The sequence below is a fragment of the Chlamydotis macqueenii genome, chromosome Z (genome assembly GCF_036417535.1).
Source record: "Chlamydotis macqueenii isolate bChlMac1 chromosome Z, bChlMac1.mat, whole genome shotgun sequence".
Taxonomy (NCBI): Eukaryota; Metazoa; Chordata; class Aves; order Otidiformes; family Otididae; genus Chlamydotis; species Chlamydotis macqueenii.
In genome coordinates this window covers 42,289,451-42,306,292 of record NC_141593.1, presented here as the reverse complement: position 1 = coordinate 42,306,292, position 16,842 = coordinate 42,289,451, and the positions used below count along the sequence as shown (strand labels likewise).

The 16,842-nt window shown below is 38.9% G+C and overlaps 1 protein-coding gene across 5 annotated transcripts in view; it reads left to right on the top strand.

The window, feature by feature from the left end:
* The window catches only part of AGTPBP1 (ATP/GTP binding carboxypeptidase 1), a 59,636-nt gene extending 45,885 nt beyond the window's left edge, over positions 1 to 13,751 (top strand). For all 5 annotated transcript variants that reach the window (XM_010122234.2, XM_086770219.1, XM_086770220.1 and 2 more), the window contains one exon: positions 10,241 to 13,751. In XM_010122234.2, coding sequence (XP_010120536.1) covers positions 10,241 to 10,418 — 178 coding nt within the window. In that variant the 3' untranslated portion in view covers positions 10,419 to 13,751. The remainder of the gene's footprint in view (positions 1 to 10,240) is intronic.
* The last annotated feature ends 3,091 nt before the right edge of the window (positions 13,752 to 16,842 follow it).

The window sequence follows — 16,842 nt, the reverse complement described above, 5'->3', positions numbered from 1 at the left end:
GGAAAGATGAAGTCCATCTGGAGTTGAATCTAGTGTGGGATGTCAAATGCAACAAGAAGGGCTTCTATAAGTACATAAGTAGTAAAAGGAAGACTAGGGAAAACATGATCCCACTGCTGAATGAGGCAGGAACCCTGTTGACACAAGACATGGAAAAGGCTGAGGTACTAAATGCCTTCTTCACCTCAGTCATCACTAGCAAGACCAGCTTTCGGTAGTCTAAGGACCTAGAGACTGGGGAAAGTGTGGAGCAAGGAAGACTTACCCCTGGTGGAAGGGGAACAAGTTGGAGAATAGTGGACTTAAATAAGTCCATAGGTCCTGGTGAGATGCACCCACAAGTGCTAAGGGAGATGACTAACGTCACTGCAAGGCCACTTTCAATAGTCTTTGAATGTTCATGGTGATGGGGACAAGTGCCTGAAGACTGGAGGAAAGCAAATGTCATTCCTATCTTCAAGAATAGCAAGAAGGAGGACCCAGGGAACTACTCTGGTCAGCCTCACCTTGATCCCTGGGAAGGTGATGAAACAACTCGTCCTGAAAAGCATTGCCAGCCACATGAAGGAGGAGATCATGAGTAGTCAGCACAGATTCACTAAGGGAAGTCATGGCTGACCAACCTGATAACTTTCTGAAATGAAATGACTGTTTGTAGATGAGGAGAATGAATATTGTGAAGTGAATATTGTCTACCTTGACTTCAGTAAGGTTTTTAACACCTAAGGTCATAGGATCCTTAAGGAGAAGCTGAGGAGGTATAGGCTGGATGAGCAGACAGTGAGGCAGTTTGAAAACTGGCTGAACAACAGGGCTTAGAGGGTGATGATCAGAAGAATGAAGTCTAGTTAGAGGCCAGTAACAAGTGGTGTACACCAGGTCACAATACTGGATCGACTCCTGTTTAACATCTGCATTAATGATCTGGATGATGGGGCAGAATGTACCCTCGGCAAGTTTCCAGACAACACCAAACAACTTGGACTGGCTGATCCAGAGGGACCTTGACAGGCTGTATGTGATAATGGAGATACCATGTTCCTCTATTCTGGGCATTATTTAAAATAAATTTTAATATAATAGTCTTTTTTTTTTTTAGAGAATTGTATTGAAATCCACTTTGTACTGTCTCAGGAAGTACTGGATGAGGACATAGTAGGTAAGTATTGATGAGATCTTTCCTTCTAAAAAAAAAAAGAGGAATATTCAGATTTTAACAGCTGAAGTTCAGCATGGATTTTCCCCTGGTCTTTCATAGTTTGGGGTTTTTTGTGGGGTGTGGGGCTAAGTTCTGTTTAAGCTGTATTTTTGTATGGTCACTGAATGAGTTTTGAAGGCTATACTGTATTTTACTTGTACAGTGGAAAAAAAAAGACTGGACACTGCCTCAAGATGTTGCAGTTCATTCAGATTCCATAATGTCATAGTTTAGCCCAGCTCAGGACCAGACTACGCAGTCTCTCAATCCCCCCACCCTCCAAGGGAGAAGGGAGAGATAATATAAGAAAAAAAAGCTCAAGATTTGAGAAAGGAAAGATTCTTAAAGTTACTGTTACAGGCAAAACAGACTTGACTTGGGGAAAATTATTTGTTTATTATTAAAACCAAAGCAGGATAATGAGAAAGAAAACAAGATAACCTCCCTCCACGCCTCTCTCTTCCCAGGATTAACATTCTCTACCTCCTTCCCCACCCTGAGCAGCATGCAGGGAATAGGGAATGGAGGTTATGGTCAGTTCATCACATGTCGCTTTCTGCTGCTCCTTCCTCCTTAGGGGAAGAACTCGCATTGCTCCCCTGCTCCAGCATGGGGTCCCTCCCATGGGCTACAGTCCTTCATGAAACTGCTTGGGCGTGGGTTGTTTTTCCATGGAGTGCAGTCTCTCCAGAACGGCTGCCCCAGCATGGGCCCTCCACAGGCCACAGCCTCCTTCAGACATCCACCTGCCTGCGTGGGGCCCTCCATGGGCTGCAGGTGGATCTCTGCTCCTCCATGGACCTCCATGGGCTGCAGGGGGACAACCTGCTTCACCATGGGCTGCACCATGGGCTGCACGAGAATCTTGGCCAGGAGCCGCATTACTCCTCCCCCTCCTTCTTCACTGACCTTGTTGTCTGCAGCTGTTCCTCTCACAAGAAATTCTTCACAACAGGCAGGCAGATGCCTCTCAGGTTCTCTTCACATCTCATTCACTTCTCATCTCCTCTCCACTTCTTGCAGCCGCCCGGTGGGAGGCCAGAGGATGAGGGCCGCGAGGCCCTCAAGGCTCACGCCTCCACCTCTCTGTTCCACTTCAGCGTCTTCATGTCTTCTCTTTCTTTCTTTTTTTTTTTTTTTTTTATTTTTCCCCTTCTTAAATATGTTATCACGGAGGCATTATGATGGAACATTCTGCTACCACTTGGCTCAGCCTTGGCCAGCAGCGGGTCCACCCTAAGCCCGGCCGAGTCCACTGGACAAAGGAGAAACAACTTCTAGCAGCTTCTTACAGAAGCTACCACCGTACCCTCCCTCCCTAAAACCAGAACGCATAATCATAATTTCTCTTGTCATCTTGGGGGTGTGAGAGGAACCCCAGTACATTTGCTAGAAGGCTACAACTGGTTTCTGTAGATGGGATGAGAACCAGCTCCTAGTGACACTCATAATCTGGCTCAGCAAACTCTTAAGCTCTCCTTTTCCCACTTCCCCGTCCAATGATAATGAAATGTGGAGAAGCCTGTGGCTGGTATTTCTAGGTACTCTCACAGCTGAAGCACAGGGGAGTTTGTCTCCCTAGCTGTATGAAACCTGACTGCTATCTGGAGGAAAATTTACTTGGTAGGGTTTTCTTTCTTCCACTCATCTCCCCACCTTCCCCCCACTCTGCCCCACCCCCATAAGAATCTGGGTACTTTTCTGTGCAGCAGAAGTCCTTCTCTTTGTAATTAACAGGAAGTGGATTTTCTTTTTTTTTTTTTCCCCTATTTCTTAGTGCTTTAAAAACCAAATTTTTATTAACACCTCTTGAAACCTGTATGCTGAATCTGTGAAACATGTTGTCCATTTGTCTTTTGATTTAATCCTTGTATCCAAAGTGCTGAAGTTTTAGTGTTTCTGTACAGTTCTAGACAAGATATTAAAAATATCTATCTGAGGTATCTGTTTATTAGTTATCTATTCACTTGAGTGCTGGAAATATACAAAGAGCCTCTGTTAAGTAAAATTTATAAAGCTAATTTATCTTCGTCTTCAGAGGCAGTCATGGGTCAGAAGATAGTCACCCAATTCCTTGATTTATATGCTCAGATTTCCATTCTTGTTAGTCTATTATAATAAAACTACTGCTGGTACTTTCCTTGCACTTAGATGGTTCACAGCTCATTACTTACCATTAGAGATGAATGAGAAGGGACCTACAGAAAATGCAGGTAAAAAAATTCATTAATAAGTTCAAAAGAAAGTAGTTTTTACACAGCTGTAATGTCTGTGTAATGTTAGAGTAGGGCAATGAATAAGATTACAGTTACTTCCTTTACATTTTGTATGTTACTGGTGTTAATTTTTACAAAAACACAGTTTTAATGCTTCAGAGGATAAGCAGGCAAGTTTAAACACACAGGAGCACTGCTTTTATTTTTTGCAAATGATTTTGAGAATTTCTCAAACTCTTTTTGGTTTTACTAGTTGTACTTAAAATGATGAAGTAAATCTTAATATTTTAAAATATACCAACAGTATTTCATTACAGTTTCCATGAGTTCATTTTGAACCATGTCTGAAACATATTGGACTTAAGAAAAATAAAACAGTAAGTAGATTTATTTCCCTCTGGCAGTGCACTTTAACATTTTAAGTGATGAATTAAACACTTTATTTTTCTTTAATTATTTCAAACCCATTTGCCAATGCTTTCCCCCCAGTTCCAAATGGAAAAGATTAAACTAAATGTAATACTGATCTTGTAGTAAGAATTGTAGTTGTTATGCTGACAGATTTGATACGGTCTGTACACAATGAAACAAAAACGCATGACTGCAGTCATAATTGGTAGGACTTACCGGAATTATCTTTTGCACAATAACTTGACCTTTTTCTTGAAATTCTAGTCATTTCATTGATTATTTTGAGGCTCGTTGTGCTCTAGAACATGGTGTATATTTGTTTGTTAATTTGATTTAATTACAGCAGAGAAGCAGACTGAGCTTTTGGGACTCAGCATATCTAGAAAATGGTAGAAAGAGTAGAGCGCCAAAAGGAGCTGTGGGAAAGAAAAAAAAAAAACTGATGTAAAATCCGTTTCCTGCACTTAGTCTTACATTTGAGAAAAGACATCAGACTGGTGGGGCAAGGAGAGAGGGATACATGCAGTGAGAATGTGTCCAATATCTTACAAATAGCCTCTCTCTGGGCTGCCAGAGGGAAACTGGATTTGTCCTGCTTCATTACCTTCCACCTTATTAACTCTTAACCTTTGCCCAGACATTTGCATACTTCTAATCTTCTTCACATGGGAGTAAAAGTTTTTTCCTTCCCACTCGCCTGCAGCATTTGAGATTTTATTGACCTTTCTTCCAGTACCTTAGGAGTACAATTTAGTTAAAAAGAAGGCATCTGATGCTGTAACTTTTGTCCTGTCTGGCCCTTTCAGAAGGTTGGAAGAAAAAGCTATCAAAGAGGAGACACAGAATTTCACTGGTGAGGCTAGTGGCTGTGCCCATGCACCAAGACCCTCCTCTGGCCTGTGTAGTTCTGTGTAAACTGTAGCATCAGAGTACTATTTGTCTTCTCTAGAGCAAACTAAGGAAACTAGTAATCTAGGGAAAAAAAATTCAAGTAGAAAAAAATAAGTGTGATGATCAAATTATATATTCTTCATACTGTTTCTCAAGCTTTTCTTCCACTCCTGGTAATATGATCCAAATATTAGTGTGGGCTACAGTCAATGCCAGCTCCTTGCAGGGAGGTTGGACTCGATGACCTTTAAAGGTCCCTTCCAACTCTAACTATTCTATGATTATGGAGTCCAACTAATTTAATCCAGTTTTGAGTTTCACAAAATGTATTTCAGGGTAACAGCACAAAGAAAGTGTTGAGATTACTTTTTATTAAGCTGTGGAGTGAAATTTTGTAACTGTAAAAGTGGGGATATTTAAAAACAAGACTTAAATGGGATTTGGATACCCAGTTTCTTATGGCTTAGAAAAGAGTTGGACATGTTGTTCTCCTCTTTAGCCTTGGAGATTCCCTCGAGGAAATATCCTTACTACTTGGGAAAAACACGTAGGAGACAGCACGTGTTAGCTGCATTTGTGATGCTGCCTGCTGAAGCAGCTTTGCTGATCCCTGGAAGACAATATAGACCCTAAAGGGAAAGTAAAAGCTTGGAGAAATGATTCCTTTGTGATGCCTCCTGACTCTTACTCCTTTAAAATTTTCCCACCCCTGGCAATGCAGTTTTAAAAAAGAGTCATTAGTTCTTCAGATTTTTCTCTCCTTCCTTTCCCAACTCCCCAAGTAGCTGCAACTCTCCATTGTTTGGCAGGGAATATTTCTTAATTTTTTCCTCCAAAGTTTTAAAATGTATGCACTTCCCCTGTAGTGTGAGAAACTGCTGATCTCCATGGAGTTGAAATTGGTCATGGTTGTGTCTGGCTTGTAGATTAATTTCTCTGTAATTGAGTCATATGGATAATGAAAAATCCAAGTATATCTTTTCAGGGACAAATAAAATTTTAGTTTGAAAAAATATACTATGTTAGTGAATAGGTTTATTTCTTAATATGTTTGGCGCATTCATTTAAATAAGGAAAAATATCATAAGGTATTGTCATTAAAAAAATAATAATTAAAATATGTTTTAGAAAAAAGTTGTATTCATTCCTAAATCGAGTCTATTCAATGGCAGGTGATGGAGAAAATAGATGACAGGGATATTCTTACAGTTATTCATGAAGACCACAGTGTTGTGTCAGGTATATGAATCAGGTATTTAGGAGTTCATCTTGTTAACCGTAAAGTGTTGTTTAAGTAAAATCTGCAAAACTTCAGGTTTTCATATAGTATTCTCTTTTAACTGCTGTGACTTCAAAGAAAATACATAGATTATGGTACCCTTTACATTACAGATCTGTAGTTGTGTGATAAACAACCTCTGCTAACCTGAGAAAAGTAATAGTTTCCTTTTAAAAGGAAAAGTAGGAGGTGTAGGGGTAGAGGAAGAGGGAATATTGAGCAAGTTAATTAGAAACAGTCCAAGGGAAAAGTTAGGAAATTAAAACCCACAGAATCAGCATGATGGCAGCTAAAAATATATTGTCACAAGATATTCCGAGGGTGGGGAGCAGCAGGGAGGCAAATAAAGAATTTGATTAAACACCAAGAATTTTTTTCAGGTGTTTTTATTTTTACATTGCTTGTGACCCAGCCTCCGTAAAACAGTGCAGTAACAATTACACTTCGCAGATTCATGCTAACCTTTAGAATAAAGATTGCTGGAAAGTTAAATATCCAAGGTCAACATTTTCTACATCAGAAGAAAAGATGTCATGGGAAAGCAAATGTATGTGAGTGGTGTAGAATCATAGAAGAGTTAGGGTTGGAAGGGACCTTTAAAGGCCATCTAGTCCAACCCCCTGCAAGAAGCAGGAATATCTCCAACCAGGTCAGGTTGCTCAGAGCCCCATCCAATCTGGCCTTGAATGTTTCCAGGGATGGGGCATCCACCACCTCTCTGGGCAACCTGTTCTAGTGTTCCACCACCCTCGTTGTTAAAAATGTCTTCCTTATATCACGTCTGAATCTACTTCCTTCTATTTTAAAATTATTACTCCTTGACCTATCGCAACAGGTCCTACTAAAGATTTTCTCCCCATCTTTCCTGCAGGCCCCCTTTAGGTACTGGAAGACCGCTATAAGGTCTCCCCAGAGCCTCCTCTTCTCCAGGCTGAACAGCCCCAACTCTCTCAGCCTGTCCTCATAGGAGAGGTGCTCCAGCCCTCTGGTCATCTTCCTGGCCCTCGTCTGGATTCGCTCCAACTGGTCCCCTGTACTTATGTTGGGGGCTCCAGAGTTGGACTCTGTATTCCGCGTGGGTTCTCACCAGGAGTGGAGTAGAGGGGAAGAATCACTTCCCTCACCCTGCTGGCCAAACTCCTTTTGATGCAGCCCAGAATGCCGTTGGCTTTCTGGGCTGCAAGTGCACATCGTTGCCTCATGTTGGGCTTCTCATGAACCAACACTCCCAAGTCCTTCTTCTCAAGGCTACTCTTGATCCATTCTCCGCCCAGCCTGTATTTGTGCCTGGGATTGCCCCAACCCACATGCAGGACCTTGCACTTGGCCTTGTTGAGCTTCGTGAGGTTTGCATGGGCCCACCTCTCCAGCGTGTCAGGGTCCCTCTGGATGGCATCCCTCCCTTCCAGCGTGTTGACAGCACCACACAGCTTGGTGTGCAAACTTGCTGAGGGTGCACTCTACCCCACTGTCTATGTATGCTACACAGGTTTTTCCTTTGGATGTAGAAAGTAGTTGCGTACCATTTTGTGAGGAATGAAGACTCAAGAAAGGGAAAGTTGAAAAAAAATCTTAATAAATATAATAAGATTTATTTTCAGGACTAAATCATTGAGAAGTTATGGTCCTGGATTGTAGGAGAGGGCTAAGATTATTATGACACAGATTTCAGAGCCAGTTTTTACATTAAAGGTTTATGTAGCTTTGAAAGTAAGATCTGTTTATCTATTTAAAGTTACTTTTCTTGAATGGATAAAGTAATTTATAGTGTTGATTTTTATTTTATTAAATAGGACATGTCAATGAAAGGCATCCCTCAGTACTGGATGAGAATTTTGAATGTACGTGTGCCAGAACAAATGTCTAAAATGTGTAACATCAGACACATTGACTTTAAGACTGCACAGTGTCTGAATTTCTGGCAGTTAAGTGCATGCATACATGCTTACACATATGGGAATAAGTAAAATAAATTTATACAGTATAAAAATATTGAATACATATACCTGTGTGTTTTTCAAGACATATTCTATGAACTGACAAGCCACTTCAAAGAGGTCAGCTATGTGGTTTGCTTGTGTGTCCAGTTCTGTGTTTTCTCCTTAAATAGGTTTTGTTGGTTGCTTTTTTAAACTGGTTGAACTATATGAGTTTAATTTACAAATAAAGACACTTACTAAAAAGTGTATATAGTTTTAAAGAGCTTTACTATGCTATATTCTACCTCATTAACATGAATTTTTATAAGTGCCTACTGTAATGCGTTAACATCCCATTGTCAGTGATTAATAAAATATTTGTCATTGACATAGCTTATTGTAGTTTTCTGTTTCAGTATTCAGAACTATTACTTAATATTGGGCCAACATTCAGATCTAATGGCTCCATTTCTGGTTAATTGAATTACACAGTCTAGCGTGTAGAGGCTAACAAATCAGTATCTGCATTAAGTAATTAGAAGCAGAAGTTGCAAAAAAACTGTGCACTTGTTGGAATGTGATACATTTGGTGAAATTCCTTTCATTTTGCTCTTTAAATAAATGAAAGAAACTTTGTTTTTTCCCCAGACATTTTTTTCCTAGAAGTGTTGGTAGGTAGTGACTTCCTAGGGCGGAAAGCGTCACAGGAATAGTTATGTTCCTTTGCTGATTCTACCACACGTTCTTCATGCAAAGCATGTATCCTTATGGTATGTCAGGTCCCCCACCTGTGAAATGAAAGGCATCTTAGCAAAGATACTGGTTATTTTCCTCACTCTTTGTCTCTCCTAAATAGAAATAATTTTGTTTCAAACACCCAGTTCATTAACCAACATAGCTACAGATGAAATAATTTAAAAAAATGTTTAGTTTTGTGGAGCATTCCTTTTTGCATGGCTTAATGAGTATGAGCTTGTTTAGTGAACCATGACAGAGATTGTTTTAAAAGTAAATCCAGATGACTGAATTGAGGTTTTGAATTTATTTTCTTACTTTTTTAGATCTTCTGTCTTTTCAAAGCTAGGACTAACAGTTCTCATTTGTTCTTCTCTCAGTATTTGAATTAACTGTCAACAGCACAAAACCTTAGTGTAGCATGTCATTGAGGCTACAGGTAGAGGAATAATACTGTGAAGTTTATTTATATTGAATAGAGATTGCATTGCAGATTTCAGGTGGTCCACTTAAGGTCCTAAAAGACCTTGAGAAAGAAGCAGTGATTAATCCTTTTTAATTATACAGCCACAGCCAAGGTAGACTGTTGTGTGCCTTAAGACAAAATCCATCAAAATTAATATGCAAACATTTCTACAAGTACTCTGTGATCTTTCTTAGTAAGAACATTCTCACTGTTTTGTATGAATTCTGTATGATTTTATTATTGGTTAAAATGCCTTAAAACCTTCTTAGAACTTCATCTGAGTATAAAATTACTTATGAAATATTTAAGAATACTTAGTGCTTTTAAGCAGATAGCTTTTTCTGTCCCGAGGGAGGCTAGTAAAACTGGGTCTGGAAAACATCTTGTTATTTTTTTTCCCTCTCCTCTGTTGTAGGGAGATGAGAGGATCAGAAAGTTATATTTTAACCTTTCTCCAGTTAACAATAAAGATGTTAGTCCTCTTACTCTTGGAGGCCATTAGTTAAGGATGTAGACCATTCTGTGGGCAGTAGCTCTGTTTCTTAAATCCACTGCCTCTGAGTTGCAAGGCTTAACTGCAAGGATTACTGCGTCAAGTGTGTGAAAAGCTGATATGAGTCAAGTGATTCATATGAGAACTTAATCTCAGTTGTAGGCGTAAAGGTGACTCCTTGTTTTGTCATTTCTGAGATACACAGTGTAATTGCTTACAGTGCTTTTCAGTAAAATGTGTGTTTTAATAAAATACAGAGGTTTCCAAATTGATTTTTTTTTATTCTCATCTGTTTTTTACTTTGTTTATACCTTACAATAACTGCTGTTTCTTTATGTAGTTGTATCCTTCTGCAACAACTTCTGATACTGCTATAATTATATGAAATTCTAACAGGCCATTAGTGTAGGTCTGTGCAGCTACTTTGTCATGGCACATTTGGATAATGAGTTGTGTATGACTGACTAATTAGTTCAAATGTAGTTTTGGCTCCCAGTTCTTTTATCTGCAATTAAAAAAAGCTATACTATTTCAGGTAAACTGCCACTTTCCTGAGGTAATTGTTTCCTTGATCTGAACGTGTTGTTCCAAGTAGAACTTTTAACATGATTCATACAACTTGTTTGTTATAGCCCCACCACTTATGTTTTGGATGAAGATGAGCCTCGCTTCCTTGAAGAAGTGGATTACAGCGCAGAGAGTAATGATGATCAAGACATCGAATTAGCCGATAATGCTGGTGATTATGAGGCACCTACTCAAGAAGATGGACTTTCAGACTCAGATGCAACAAGGATACTCCTTTCTTGAAACATCTTTGCAGCCAGTAATAGGAAATTAAGTATCCTGGACTTTCATAGTCAAATACTTCTTCGCTCTCGTCTACTAAGGGGATATGCTTAAGGAAACACAGATAACTGGGGCCTACCTAGCTCCAGGACAATAAATATTTCTGATAAACTGGCACTTATTTTATTTAAGCAGTTCTGTGTTTTCTTTTAGCACTAAATAGATAAATTTATTTACTGGTTAATTTTCTAGTAAATAGCACTGCATGTCATTTTGTGTCCTTAAACCCTATCTTCAAAAACATGGATTATAATTTGTGGTGTGTCACAGTACAGAAGCGAATTCTTTGTGGTACAGTTCTTTGAGTTGCTTCCTGAAAAATACATATGTACAGATTTTCTAAATTAATTTGTGTATGTGTGTATATGCGCGTGTGTATACTGAGGTGAAGAGGTTATTTTTCAACATTATTTTAAAAATACTTGACTGTGTTTGAAGTAATGTAGTGCCTGCTCTGGAACTATACAATAATTACTAAATTAAAAATGAAAAAGTGATGTATGAATTGTTGCTCTTGTTTTTTGCTTCTGAGGATTATATCTTTTGCTGCAGGACTAGGTGAAAATATATGTCTGTTCACAGTTCAAGAATTTTGCACAGTGTCTAATGCAGCCTGTGCTTATAAGAACTATACAATTCTGTAAAACTCTTTCCCATAAAATAGAAATAGTTTAATATGAAGGTTTTTTCGAAGTGTACATAACTACCAGAAGTGGTTAGACATGTGCACTGTATGTATGTTCAGCTGCCCAAGTTGCTCAATTTTTCTTGTTCAATATGCATGTAGTTAAAAAGAGTTCACTTTACTGGGGGAACATTAACTATATACCAGTTCAAATGCTCTAAGAGGGAAGGTGCACTTTGGTTTAAACATCTTTTGTCTGGTCTTAATCCAGTGTTAACTCTGCTCTAAGAAGGAGATATTGGACTGCAGCTTCCTGAGGTCTCTTCCAACCTGAATAATTGTTCTGTGATTCTGTATTCTTCATTTTTAAAGTCAAGCTGTCAGGCATAGGATGTACACTTCTTCATCTTCTGTCATCGACTAATTCTTATTGCCTCTTGGCTCTGTTTAGAATAAGTTCTAATAGAGAAATGAAGTTGTACCCCGTTGTTTAGAGAATTGACATGTTTTGCAATGAAAAATATTTTTGCAAAGTGATTTTTACTTGATGTGACCCAATTGTGGCATTCATCTTCTGCTGCACGTGCAAGGGCTTTAAGAGCATGAAGAATAACACTTCTAAGTTACAGCAGGTTTTTAACTGATGAGAACTTTATGTATGTTTACTGTTGCAAATAAAACTGTCTTTTGGAGAGGAAGGGTGCCTTTGGTAGAAGGGTAAAATAAAAAAAAATTGAAAAGAATTAACCGTATCAATGATTCTCAGTCAGAAGATTTATTTTGACCAGGATCTGCCTGTTTCAAATGCAGCATTGTTTGCTGATGCCTGTCCATACCATCCTGATTCTGAAACTGGGGAAAGGCTTTTAATCCCTCATGATATGCTACCGTATTTTTGTTTAAAAGCTTAAATTTCTATTAATAATCACACAGTTTTGAGATGTAAGGGTATAATGGAAACGTTTACATTCTCTCTCTAGTGAAAAGTAGAATTTCTTGGGTTCTGTGAACTACATACTGTAAATAAGAAAGTTTATTTAATACCCTGTTGAAGAGGAGCCCTCTGCATTGAAACTGTAGAGGAATTTGGGAATCTGCCAAACAGAAGGCTTAACCTTGTCACAGAATTTAAACCATCTTTAAGCCAGCCCAGTGAGAGCAGTGCAGAATGCTCATATTGCTGTGTCAGTTTTATACAAGTTATCTGCATAAACAGATTTTCATCCTTAAGAAGTCATACTTCAGTACCTTACATAAATAATTTTGTCTTAAATTTCAGGGGGTGCAGGATGCCACGTTAGTTAACCCCATTGTGCATTTCTCCTTAGTTTTCATATGAATCTGTATTAATACTGGAACGCTATTTTCACACTACAGGCAAGAGTACAAATGTACTTTGTCCATTTAGAAAGAATTGTGTTGTAGTAGCACAAAATCCTCTTTTCATCCTGAGCAAATATGCATATACATTCTTCTCATGTCTTGTACAGCTTTTAGTCTGTGAAAATAAGGAGTTATGAGTGACTTATGTAATTGCTCAGGATAACAGGCACTTTCCTAAATAATGGTGTGTTTATACATTAGATTCTAAGGCACTTGTGCATTAGATGAGCTGAATGTGTTTGATTAGATGAGATACCATTCTAGCAGTTGCGGGTCTGAACTTCTACCAGGGCAGTTCCAGTGCAAGAGTGAAACTTTGTCCTTACCTTACACATTGTTGAAAATGCAAAGGCTGTTACCTCTTACATGTTTTGCAGCACTTCTTAACATCCCTTCTGAAAGGCAGAGTCTCCATTCGTGCTCACAGGGATGCCAGTTCATGGGAAGAACTGCCGCAGTGGTAGCTGCTTCACGCCGTTCATCTCTTCTCTACTGTATGCTGCCACTGTTGCAGTGGTGTTGGCAGACACATGCCAGTATCCCCTATTTTCTGTTTTGGTGGGAAGTCTGGTATTTCTCTGAAAGTGGAATAGCTGTGGCTTGAGCACATGCTCCATCAGAATGGGCATTTCTAGGGCATTCACTCCAAATAAATGGGCAGAATGGATATCAAAGAGTGGCAGCTTCTTGAACTCTCACAAATCAGTGGTCTGGCATGGCCCGTACCAGACGATTGACTGTCTTTATTTTATGCATTGGCATTCCAATATGTTTTTGGTTTTACATTATGCTCTTTACTAAGCATGACTGATTCTGTGTAGGAAAAGAAGATACTCTTGTATCTTTTTCCAGAAATAACAACAAGATTATAAACAGTAATTATGTCTTGTGTTATTTACTGTCTTGTTTCTAAATAATTGGTGGATGATGAATTACTTAAGTTCCTTTCCAGGTATAATTCAAGTTGCAGCACAAATTTTGGTATTGTGCCTTCGCTTGTGACATCCCCTGGTGTAATGTAGCCCACAGCTAAGACTGCAGTTTGTGCCAAAATCTTGCTTGGTCGTTTTAGGAGGCGGATTGCTTTGTCAGCCAGACTTAACAGGGAGAATGGGTTTGAATCTCAAATAAGACTGCAATAGCAGTAAACACTGTTAAAAAAATGCAAAAATTCCAGGTTTCAGATAGTTTCTATTGTAATGCTGTGATAGATATAATTGTTGCAGTGTTATTATGCATGCCCAAAATAACAAGACTTATTAATAAAAATACATAATAAAAATTAATTACAGTCACTTTGCTTCCCTGTTATTGGTTAGAAATGTTTAAAGGATTTCTCATCATACCATCTGCAGCAATGTATCTACCTGTAAGAACTGGGATGTGCTTACCATTTCAAAATGGAGAATATTTTTATTCTCTGTCTAGTTAAAGTCAGTGTGCTGCAGGCTTAAAGTACCGTTTGTACAGTAAGAGCTTGAATTATGGGTCTGTTAAAAAGCTTAGTATTCATCAATGTATGTAAAAGTTACAAAGACTTTGGATGAACCACAATGAGGGCCATTGCAGAGCACACAGAAGAGGAGAGTCTTCTGGTAAGAGTCTTTCTCTCCTAACACAGCTAACAGACTTTTCATCTGATCTAGGAAAGTAAGTCATCCCTTTATAATTCAACTCAGACTGCAGTTGAAGACTAACTTATTTTTACTTTTTATATTTTTTTTTTCAGTAGCAATTGTAACATTTGAGACAATTTTTTTTGAGGGAAAACTTAAGATAAAAGCAGATCTTCCAGTTGTATGGGACTGAGAAGAGCAAGTGGTTACTAGGAATCATCAATGTCACTTTTGCAAACACATATGCAGTTTACTTAACTACGTCCGTCATGTTAGTTTAAATTGAACAACTTCCTTCACAAGCTCTGTTGTCCAAACTGATGTGGGCTGCAGAGGAGTCACAGTGACTCTTACATTAGTCTAAGGATATCTTTCTTTGATCTTAATGGTTCTAGGGTCGTCAGGATGTAAAGCATTTGAAATGTGATCTCAGCTTGCATCTTGTTTGCTTAAATCAACTAACTGTAGATGGCTTTGAAAGAAGGGCTTCAAAATATGAAATGCTAAACAGCTCTGACACCTAGTAAAGAATACATTATCTTAAATTATGGATGACTTGGCTATTTTTAGTAGTATCATACAGAGAATTTGTTTAGTCTGTGTAGAACAGTTCATAACTATGAAACACAGACCCATAATTCTTCTGTTATTAGAAAAAGTGAGGTGTGATTTTTTTTTTAAAAGCATAATATTGGTAGAGCAGCTTTCAAAGCAGTTAAAAAAGAATCATTGTTGAAAATTAGGGGTTTAGCAACAAAGGAAACAGCACACAACATACGATTTATTGATCCAAATTATGTGGTTACCAAATGCCAACCAGCTGCTGCTTTTTGCTGCCTATGCAGCATTCTTACCACAAGATTTTTGTGGCTAGTGTGTGTCCTTCTTTCTTGGAATGGGGTTATTTAGCATGCATCACTTTTCATGGTAGATTGGAAGAATACAAACTTAAACTAGCACCACATAGCACTACTGTAAATTTTCACTGGGCTGTATGCTAAATAATAAAAGAACTTGACTAACAAAATTCCACAATAGTACTTCTATATCTGAAACACTGCTGTTAATATGGAGTGGGGACATTCACTCGTAATGACTTGGAATAGGACTCTTCTTTGCGCTGTCCCTCCAGACCTATAAAGGTAAGATAATAAATGTGCAAAGGATCTGCACAATTTAGCACAAAAAACTTTTTTCCAAACCCCAGACTACCCTTACCTATATTTTGTTCTGCTCACTTCAGCAGAAGAAGGCCTCAATTTGTTTGACCTGTATTTAGAGAATAACTCTATTACTCATTCATTTGGTTTGGTACCCCCCCACGCCCCCCCCCCCCCCGACAAAGGCAACTGAGTCTAAAAATGATGTAAAATTGCAGAAGTCTTCATACAGCTTAATCTGCTTAAAGTGTCTCAATGTAAGGTAAGTTCTAAGCTTATTAGAAAAGCTGTCAAGGTCGTAATGAGGTTTTCCCCAGAACTCGTAGGTCCATGGCCCAGGAATGGCCCAGGCAGGGGATTAGCTCTTAACAGAACAACGGTCTTGCTTCCCCTCAAACTTGAAAATGAAACAAAGGTTATTTGCCTTCCAGGCATCTGGGACGATGCAGGCTGAAGCCAAAACTCAGGTCACCCAGCCCATGTTTTATTTACAGCTTGCAATGTCCTTACATTTAACCCTAGCATCTGAAACAGCTCTGGGAGGCTACTGGCTTTTGGACTTGAATTGCTTTGCACTGGGTGGTCTTTCGTCACTTGGTTGGTTGCAGACCTCTTTCCTTAGCTAGCCTCACTTAGCCTTTCAGGGCTAAATCAAAACTGTTATCTTCTCTGGCTAATTATTTAGGCAACATAAACCACTCTCAGATGGAAGCATTGTATTCGTGCTCACTTTGTTCCCAAAAGAAAATGAACATTTCAGCATATACAGGACATGAAGTACAGAGTAAGGAAGACAGATGATCTTTACTGTTTTGTATATTTACTTAATTGTACCATATTTACATAAATCTTATTAAAGATATAAACATTCCATGTGACCCCACAGATTAAAATGGCTCAGTTGTACATTTTGTGAAGACAAACTGGAATGAGGTGTCTCACCCAAACCCTGAGCCAACAATCTGCCTTAACACTTGCTTTGATGCAGCATCCCACTTAATTGAACTTAGTACAATGCACTGACAAATGAGAACTCCTAAACTGGGTCAGACAGCATTCCAAAATAATGTGTGTGTGGAGGGCGGGGGGGAGGGTGTTGTCCTGTGAAGACTGTTGCAAAATTTTCAGATTCTGTGCAACAGTCATCCTGCTGTTACAGCTCATGTGTAACCACAAAAGGGAAAAGTTCAGTTTACACAGATCTTATATTTGCGTACCCTTGTACACGAGTACAATTTAATCCACATCTGCTCTAGGTTACTTTGTTCTTCTAAAGCATCCAGTCTGGTGTCACGTTCCAATTTCGGATGAGAGGAAGGCTCCCTTGTATTCTAGCCAACCTCAGACGAGTCTGGGAGGCTACAGGCGGCTGGACCAACCTCTCACACACCTGAGCGTGGTTTTGTTCATATTCTCAGGAACAGAATTAAGACTGAAAACAGACTCAAGCGCCAGGTAACTTTATTAACCCGATAAGAAGTTTGTAAATGCAAGAGAGAACGAATGGAAAGAGGGAAAAGAGTTTCAGTTGTAATAGCTACCACCACGGAGCTGCGGCGTCCCGACAGTTCAGTTCGCTCAATGGGGGGACGATCTGTCCG